The 9170-nt window shown below is 72.3% G+C and overlaps 1 protein-coding gene across 1 annotated transcript in view; it reads right to left on the reverse strand.

Moving 5' to 3' along the window:
- Window positions 1-2971: 2971 nt before the first annotated feature.
- Window positions 2972-9170, reverse strand: part of GNAI2 (G protein subunit alpha i2) — a 14907-nt gene continuing 8708 nt past the window's right edge. Inside the window, 10 exon segments of the mRNA XM_084902320.1 lie at window positions 2972-3733; window positions 4425-4491; window positions 4494-4593; window positions 4595-4635; window positions 4900-5053; window positions 5357-5486; window positions 5817-5945; window positions 7889-8049; window positions 8165-8306; window positions 8438-8480. Of these exon segments, the coding sequence (XP_084758446.1) occupies window positions 4445-4491; window positions 4494-4593; window positions 4595-4635; window positions 4900-5053; window positions 5357-5486; window positions 5817-5945; window positions 7889-8049; window positions 8165-8306; window positions 8438-8480 (947 nt within the window). The 3' untranslated portion in view covers window positions 2972-3733; window positions 4425-4444.

Raw genomic sequence — 9170 nt, forward strand, 5'->3', positions numbered from 1 at the left:
GCCACCCCAGGGTGCCCCCCCCCCGCTCCCCGCCCCCGCGCTGGGAGGCCCTCAGTCTCACTGGGGTCAGGCCCGCCTCCTCCCTGCAGCCTCAGCCTGACCCCTTCGCCCGCCCCAGGCTGTGTCCGGGTCTTTCTGCCACTCTCCCTCCCCTGCCCTCCCTCCATGGCCTCCCGTCCTCACCCGCCACCCCTGACTCAGGCTTCGTGAGGCCTGGGGGGCCCAGGCCGGAGCCTGGCGCTCTCACCACCTGCCTGCCCGGCCTTCCGCCTGCCCGCGCCCCAGCCTCCCCGCTGCCAGGGGCAGCAGCTCTTTCCCGGCCAGGATTTCCGGGCCCGGCTGTGCCTCCTGCGCCAGCCCGCCCCTCGGCCACCTGCTGCCTCCGTCCCCTCCGCTCCTGTGCCGCCCTGACGCCTGAGCGGGAAGCTGCCATCACCGGGCCCCAGGCCGCAGAGCCAGGCCCGGGAGGCCGGCCGGAGGCAGTGCCCGCCGGGAGCCCTCCGCCTCCGGCCGCTGAGCACACGGAGAGGGGGCTAATGGAGAAGGGACACCTCCCTGTCCTTCGCCCTGTACCCCCCTCCCCCTCAGCACGGCGGAAGCAGAGTCACAGCTTCCCGTCGACGGCAAACTGATTTTCTAACCAGGATCACCTGTGGCTGCAGCGCCAGCAAAGGGCCAACCAGCACCGGGAGAAAGGGGTCCAGGCCCTGCCCCCGGCCCCTGTGCCCATCACCGGGGACGGACTGAGGAGCCCAGTGGCTGGCGGGCATGGACACACACATCCCACTGGCTGGAGGCCCCCTGGGTGTGTGGGAGCTGGCATTCCGAGGGGCTGGGGGGAGGCAGGGACCAGGGAGCCCTGCCCCACCCTCTCCCCCAGGCCGAGTGGCTGCAGTCCAGGTGTGGCTTGACGCCTCCAGCCTTGGGGCCGGCATGGAGCCCTGGGTGGGGAGAGGGGCTGCTCGGAGAGGCTTCGGGACGGGCCACCACCACGGGGGTCAGGGCCTCCTCCAGGCCTCGCAGCCCCTGCAGCCTCAGAGCCAGTCCTAACGAGGCCCCTCCTGTCCCGCAGCCGGTCTGGGGCCTCGAAGCACCTGCTGGAGTGGGTGTGGGCCAGGGGAGCTGGGCGTGGCTGCCCTCGGCCCTTCGGCCTCTGACTGGGAGCCTGTCTGTCTTCCCAGCTGACCCTCCGGCCAGGGGGCTGAGGATGAACGCCCAGCAGAGCCCCAGCGCGTGTTCGGAGGAGCGGCCTCTGGAAGGTGGGTCCGCCTTGGGGCGTCTCTCTGGTCTGGGAGCAGGGGCGGGTCCCTGCCTGGCCCTGCCCGCTGAAGGTGCCCAGGCAGCCGGGAGGAGGGGCCTCCTGGGCTGGGACAGCTCGGGGGCACTGAATCTGCCCCCCAGCTGCTCCCAGGGACCGGATGGCCACGGGCAGTGGGGATCCCCAGGAGGCGGCCTCACGGACTCCCTCCTGTTGGGGTACCGGCACCTGCGATGCCCCCAGCCTGCCACCTCCACGGCTGGGAATTTCCCAACTGCCAGGGACAGGGCGGCATTGAGGCCGCCCCCGCCAGCGCCGGGACAATGGGGCCTTGTGCCCCAGAAGCCGGAGCCGCGGCAGAAAGGCCACGGGCAGGTGGGGGGAGTGGTCTGCACCCGGGAGGCCCTGCTTGCCAGGACCCCACCCAGGACCACTGCCGGCAGGACGAGGGGATGTTGGCCAGACCCTGCGTGGCCCACCCGGGAGGGCGCGCCCGGCAGACAATGCCAGCCCTCAATGGCCCCTCTGTGCAGGGCCCGGAGGGGAGAGAGGAACCGGCTCCTGGGCCGCTTCCTGCTGGCAGGCCTCTGCGGGGGGCACGGCGCCCGCCTGCTGGGCCCCGGTCCGGGCCTGGCCGTGGGGGCGGGCCTGCTCCTGTGTCAGCCCCAGCCCGTAGGCAGGGGCAGCAGGAAAGGCCCGGGGACCGGCGGGGCGCGGCCGGGGCGCGTTCGGCTCCTTCCGACGGGGCGGGCGGGCGGCTGCAGCGTCTCTTCTCCCGCCAGCATCGGGGACCCGGCCCGGCTTCGGGGCGCCGGCAGGTGTGCGGAGGCGGGCCCGGCCCCACCCTCCCTCCCCTCCCCTCCCCTCCCCTCCCCTCCCCGCCTTCCCCGCCCTCCCCGCCTCCACGGCGCCGACCCCGACCCCGACCGGGGCGCTTTGTCCCGCGCCGAGCCGAGCCCCGCGGCCCACAAAGCGCCTTTGTGCCCGCGGCCTCCGCGGGACCCCGTGACGTCACCGGGCCGGCGTGCGGCGAGCGCGGGCGACGGCGCCCTCTGGCGGCCGCGGGCAGAAGCGCGCTCCCCTCCCTCCCTCCCGCCCCGCCCCGCCCCGCCCCGCGGGCCGCTGCCCGGCAGGCCGGGCTGCGGGTCCTGCAGAGCTGGCCTGGCCGCCCCAGGCCCCGCGGCCATCAGCCAGTTCCCTTCTGCGGCGACGGGGGACCCTCCCCAGCCCCCCCCCCCCAGCTCCCTTTCCTGGAGCCTGGTCCCAGCGTGGGGGAAGGTGGCCACCTGCCCACATCAGGTTTGGAGGGGCACCTCTGGGCAGAGCCCCCACTGTCCCCAACTTTGTCCAGTCAGGCCCACGGCGCCTAGTTCTGGGCAGGGCTCAGGGCGACACGTCCGATGCGAGATGGGGGGGCAGGGGGTGCAGCCAGCCTGGCCCGTGATCATAGCACCTGGGCCCTGGGCCTGGGCGCCTAGCCCTGACTCCCCTGCCCCTCTCTGCTCCTGTCCTTGGAAATGTGCCCCTGGCACTCCATGCTGCCCCGCCCCGGACGCCGAGTGCTGGGGGAGAGGGGTGACATACGGAGTGCCAGTCTTGGGCCTGCCCCGGCAGCCCCGCGCCCAGGCTGAGGCTGAGGGCCCACACCGCCATCGCCGTGGCACGCAGCCTGCCCTGCCCCCCAGAAAGAAGGCAGCAGAGCAGTCCTGGGTGTTTTTCTTTCTACATTTTATTATTTCAAACCCGGTGGACAATTCCATAAAACGTGAAAAAAGCAAGAAAGTGTTCAAGGCTGAAGGCCCCGACCTGGGGGAGGGCAGAGGCCCCGCAGGCAGCGCGGTTCCTAGGTTAGCCGAGGGCTACGGGGAGGTTAGTGGGGCCGCCGGCCGGGCAGGCCTCTGTGAGGCCGGCAGCCGCGGGCCGGTGTCGGCGGGCCGCCAGGGGCAGCCAGCAGGGGGCGGGTGTAAACACACAGACACACTCAAGGCACGAAGTTGCTCGAATGGGGCTGGGGAGCCGGTCAGGACCGACAGTTTTAAATAGTTTTTCCTCTAAAAAGCGGGTGGCCTGTGTCTCGGATGGGTGGCGTCTCACGCTGCTTGTGCTTTTCCTTTGGGGCCTCCGCGCTGGGGCGGGGGTGGGGTCAGGAGGCTCCTGTAAACATCTGGCCTTGGAGGGCTAGGGGCTGGGCTGGGTGACCGGGTCCCAGGCTGGCTGTGCCCCCTCCCCGCCACAGGGCGAGACCAGGCTCCCCCCAGCACAATGCCAGGAGGGGCGCCCCTGTTCCCAGCACTGGGACGAGGCAGGCTCCCACGGGGGCCTGTGGGCCCCCCTTCCCCAGGTCAGGTCCCGGGAGCTGAGGGAGGTGACAGAGGAGCCAAGAACAGAGAGGGGGAAGCGGTGGGGAGGGTGGTGGGGGGCGTGGTCTCCTGCCCCCATCTTCCTCAGGAACTGGGGGAGCAGATTCCCGGCGGCCTGCGGGGGGGGGGGAGGGCCTGGTCAGGAGGTAGGCACTGTGAGTCTCCGCCCGGCAATGACCACTCCTTTCCGCCGCTGTCACCAGGAACACCCGGCCGCCAGAAGCCAGTGCCTGCTGCTGGTTCCTCTGAGGCTGGCAGTCTTCCCGCCGCCCCAGCCCAGGGGAGCCTGCCCCGCCCAGGCCCTCAGAGACCCTCAAGGTGGGAAGCAGAGAGGGAGGAGCAGAGCCACTCACACCGAGTGGCAGGTGGTGAGGGAGTGAGTTCTCTCCAAGGAAGGGAACAGCCTTTGGTTCTGTCCCCGCACACGGCCAGGCACCTCTGTGCGGCGGCCACCAGCAGCAGAGCCAGCCTGCCGTGCACTCCTGGGGCCAGGCACCGGGGCCTCTCTGACCCGCCAGCCTGCGCCCCTCGTCCTCCGCTCCCACCGGGCATCACCTGGACCCCTGCGTCCTACTCTGGGCCAGTGGCCCTGCTCAGTCCCTCTCAGCTCCCTGCCTGGTTCAGCCCTGTCCTACCAGCTCCCTGCCCTGGCTCCCCCCAACCGCTGCCTGGCTCCCAGCTCCCTGCCTGGCTCCCCCCAGCCGCCTGCCTGGCTCCCAGCTCCCTGCCTGGCCCCCAGCCGCCTGCCTGCCCCCTCCCCCCCAGCTCCCTGCCTGGCCCCCAGCTCCTGCCTGGCCGCGGCTCACCGTCCGGCCAGGGGCCGCCCTCAGAAGAGGCCGCAGTCCTTCAGGTTGTTCTTGATGATGACGTCGGGACGGCGTCGAAGACGAACTGCACGTTCTTGGTGTCGGTGGCGCAGGTGAAGTGCGTGTAGATCTCCTTGGTGTCCTTGCGCTTGTTCAGGTCCTCGAACTTTGCTCTGGATGTAGCCGGCCGCCTCCTCATACTTGTTGGCCCCTGAGGAGGCGGAGCGGTGAGACCGCTGCGTGTGTCCCCGGCAGACGCGTGTGCGCGTGTGCACGGGAGCGTGTGAGCGGACACGTCTGTGCGCAGGATGCCACGGGCACACGAAGGGTCCGCCCCAGGGTGGGGAGAAGGCCCATCTGCTGACACAGCTACCAGAGTCCCAAAGCACCCGCCAGACCAGGGCCCCGCAGGGACCCTCCTGCCCAGCAGGGGGCGCTGCGAGCCAGCGCCCCCAGGCCCCTGGGGCCAGCCCACCTGTGTACTCGGGGAAGCAGATGGTCAGGGGGCTGTGCGTGATCTTCTCCTCGAACAGGTCCTTCTTGTTGAGGAAGAGGATGATGGACGTGTCCGTGAACCACTTGTTGTTGCAGATGCTGTCGAACAGCTTCATGCTCTCGTGCATGCGGTTCTGGGGGCGGGACGGCGCGGTCAGCACCCCCCCTCACACACCCGCACCCCTCCCCCCTCCCCCCTCACCCGCCCCCCCGCCCCCGCTCACACACCCGCCCCCCTCCCCCCTCACACACCCGCCCCCCCCGCCCCCGCTCACACACCCGCCCCCCTCCCCCCTCACACACCCGCCCCCCGCCCCCCTCACACACCCGCACCCCTGCCCCCCACCCGCACCCCTCCCCCCTCACACCCCCTCCCCCACCCGCACCCCCTCCCCCCTCACACACCCGCACCCCGCCCCCCACGGTCTCTGGCTCACCATCTCCTCGTCCTCAGCCAGCACCAGGTCGTAGGCGCTCAGGGCCACGCAGAAGATGATGGCTGTCACGCCCTCGAAGCAGTGGATCCACTTCTTCCGCTCCGACCGCTGGCCGCCCACGTCGAACATCCTGCGGACGCAGGCCCCTCAGCTCCGGGGACGGGGACGGGGGCTTCCGGGAGGGTCCCCGCACCTCTCCCAGGTCGGCCACTGAGGACAGGGCCGCTCGGGGCCGGCGGACACCCGCCCGGACCCCACTCTTGTTCCCTTCCCCCACCTCCGGGCCAGGGAGGGTGTGGCCCGCAGGGTCGGGGGTCAGCAGGGCAGGCTCGGGGCAGTCGGCAGAGCAGGGGAGAGTGGGGCTGGGGGTGCAGGAGCAGCCCCCGGGGAGGCCCCTCTCGTCACCGGGCTGGCGGCCGCCGCCCCACCCGCCCGCCCGGCCGCCCGCCCGGCCGCTCACTTGAAGTGCAGGTCCTTGAAGGTGAAGTGGGTCTCCACGATGCCGGTGGTCTTCACGCGGGTGCGCAGCACGTCCTGCTGGGTGGGGATGTAGTCGCTCTGCGCGATGCGCTCCAGGTCGTTCAGGTAGCTGGAAGGGCGGGGGCGTCAGGGGGCAGCAGGGCCTCCTGACCTGCAGGCACCGCGGGACCGGAACCCCTGGCTCCCCCTGCTGGTCAGGCCGGAGGGCAGCTGGGGGCCTGTGGCCGGCCCCGCCTGCACCCGTCCCAGCCAGGCCTGCCTCAGGGGCCCGGATGGCGTGCAGGGCAGGGGCAGGAGGGGGCAGATCTGCTCTCCAGGGAGGGGCTCGGGATGCCAATCTGCAGCAATGGTGTCAGCCATAGAGCCTGGCGTGTCCTTGAATGTGGGGCTGGGCGGTTGGGCAGCTAGGCCTGCCAGGCCGGGGGGCTCTTGCCCAGCACCCACTGCCTGGGCTCCTCAGGGGAGGGCACCGCAGGGGCTTCATGTGCCAGCTCCCTTATCAGTCCCCTGTCGGCACCAGCCGCCCAGCCAGGCCCTGGCCAGCCTGCTGCCTGCCTGTGTCCTGCGAGTCCGGGGCTGGGCCGGTGCTGATGTCCTGCTCCTGGGGCAGGGCCGCCGGGCCGGCCCTGGGTTCCCACCAGCAGCCCGGCCAGAGGGAAATGACCTCAGAGACAGACAGAACAGAAAAACAGGAAGAGCCGTGGGGACCGTGACGCATGTGCCGTAACCTCCACACCAGGCACCGCCCCCGGCGCCTCCGGTCTGGGGCCCCTGGTGGCTGCACAGCAGACTCCCCTTCTCGACGGGGGGCGCACCCAGGGGCCCGCTGCCGAGGGCGCCTGGAGGGCGCTGAGCAGAGGGGGTGTCCCAGTCCCCCGCCCGCAGCGAAGGCGTAAACCCACCGGGAGAGCGGGCCGCGTCCACTGCCCCATCGCCACCCACACAGCCGGCACCCAGCGGGCGCTGACGGGAAGAGAAGGGAACGGGGGGAGTGGGAAGGGGCCTGGCAGGCGGCTCTCGCCCGCCCTCCCTGAGGCCTGGGCACTGAGTGGCGATGACTGACAGGCCCACGCTCTGCCGGTGCTGAGCCTGTGCCTGTGGAGGGCAGTGCAGAGGCCTCTGTGCAGCCTGCCGGGGGGAGAGGGAACGGGGTGACTCACAGGGGTTCAGGCCTCTGCGTGGCGGGGGCTGTCCACAGAACGGCCAGGGCTCGGGGTCACACAGCCGGCAGGCACGCCTCCCACCGCTCCTGCCCGCGGACGGGCCTGGGCCGGTGGGCATCGGGGCGTGGTACGTACGGGCCGGGAGGAGACGGTACCGGGTCACAGCCTATCTGGGGGCACCGTCCAGGGCCCATGGGTGTCGCCCAAGGCCCTGCCCCTCAGCACTGGCCGCCGGCCTGTCTGTCCTCCCCGCGGGCACCCGCGCCTGCGCCAGGCTTGGCACGTGGCAGGTCCACCGGGAAAGGCGCTGAGGGTGGCGTCCTGCGGCTGGGCCTCCGGCTCCCCGGCGGGGCCTGCGCTCAGCCACGGGCGGCAGGGTGAGCGCTCGGGGCCTGGGCTCCACCCACGAGTGTCACGGCCTGACCGGCCTCCCCTCCGTGTCTCCCGCCTGAACTTCCCGTGACCGCAGGCCCCGTCAGCACTTCACCCAGGAGCTGGCACAGGCTGTGCCCTGCCTGTGGGCTCTGCCCACCCCCCCTCCAGGGCAGACTCCCCGGAGGCACCCCTCGCTGGCCCTGCCCGGCGGCCGCCACCACAGATCCCCGAGGGGTCCTGCTCCGGGGCCTGTCCGCTCCGCCGCCCTGGGTCCCCGAGGCCTTGCGCGGGCCCTGGCCCAGAGCGGGCGCAGCAAACGCTTCTTTAGAACGACGTGTGAGGGCAGAGGAGCCGCCGGCGCCGCAGGGGACGGCTCTGTAAGCCCACCCTGGCCTCCTCCCGCCTCCACACACCAAGCCGCCCGCCCCCGCCAGCCCCGAAAGCTGCCGTCCCAGCTGCAGGCGCAGCAGCCGCCCGCCCCCCCGGCCCCCTCCCGCCCCCGGCCCGCACTCACTAGGCGGCGGAGTCGTTGAGCTGGTACTCCCGGGCGCGGCTGAAGCAGGCCTGCACGCCGTGGTCGGCCCAGAGCCGCCGGATGACGCCGGACAGGTCCTCGGGGAGCAGGCCCTGCTCCTCGGCCGAGCAGGACAGCGCGAACAGCTGCCGGGCGTCGTCCTGCGGGGGGGGCAGCGGTTAGAGGGCAGGAGGCCCGGGAACGGGTCCTCAGGCCCCCTAGGCCGTGACGTGCCCTGGGGCCTGGTGGAGGGGCGGGGGGGGGGGGGCCACGTACCGCCCGGGAGGGGTCGGCGAAGTCGATCTGCAGGTTGCCCATGGCCTTGACGATGGCCATGATGGACTGGATGGTGTTGCTGTAGACGACTGCCCGGTACTGCCGGCACTCCTCCTCCGAGTAGCCGTCCTCGTGGATGATCCTGCACCAGGGGCGGTTAATGGTCACCGGGGGCGGGGCCTGCAGGGACCCCCACCCCCGGGCCCGAGGGCGGGTGGCCGGGCCCAGGAGAGGGGAGACTGAGGCTGGGAGGCCCCCGCATGTGGCACTCACTTCATCTGCTTAACGATGGTGCTCTTCCCCGACTCCCCGGCACCTGGAACGGAGGGCGGAGGGCGCGGGTCAGGGGGCAGCCGGGCTCCACGGCCCCGAGGGCCCAGCCGCCTGCAGCCCTGAAGCCGCACTCACCCCCCCACCAACTGCACGGGGAGGTGGGAACTGGGGGGGATGGAGGAGGAGGAGGGGATGGAGGCAGGAGGGGCTGCAGCTGGCGGGGCTGTGTAGTCAAAGCAACCGAGACACTGGCGCCCGTTCGTGGCCCCTCCCCAGACGTGGCCTCCGCAGCTCCACAGCCCGCCGTGCTCCCCGCGGCCTGCAGGGGGCGCCCTGCCGTCGCTCTGGCAGGCTGGCAGGAAGGCGCCCGCGCCCCAGCAGGGCAGTGGCCTCCGCCCACACCCGGCGTGGCTGCCAAGGGCAGGGATGGCGCGGCGTCATGCTCTTGTCTCCAGACCCGGCCCAGGTCTGCCCTGAGCAGCGGAGCCGGGCGGGGGCCGGGCCGTGTCACACACGCAGGCATGACAGCACGCTCTCGCTGCTCCCGGGCCTGGCGGGCCCACCCGTCTCCCCGTGGCCGGGGAGGGGCTGCTGGCAGCCTCCCGGGCGGGCACAGCACCCGGACAGCGTCCCGCTCCCCAGAGGAGGACGACGCGGCTCAGACAAGTGAAGTCTGGACCCAGGAGCAGGATGCAGAGGCCCGGCCCCCTCCAATGAGGGCCCAGGCCTGGGG

The sequence above is a fragment of the Pipistrellus hanaki genome, assembly GCF_964339955.1.
Source record: "Pipistrellus hanaki genome assembly, chromosome: 13".
Classification (NCBI taxonomy): Eukaryota; Metazoa; Chordata; class Mammalia; order Chiroptera; family Vespertilionidae; genus Pipistrellus; species Pipistrellus hanaki.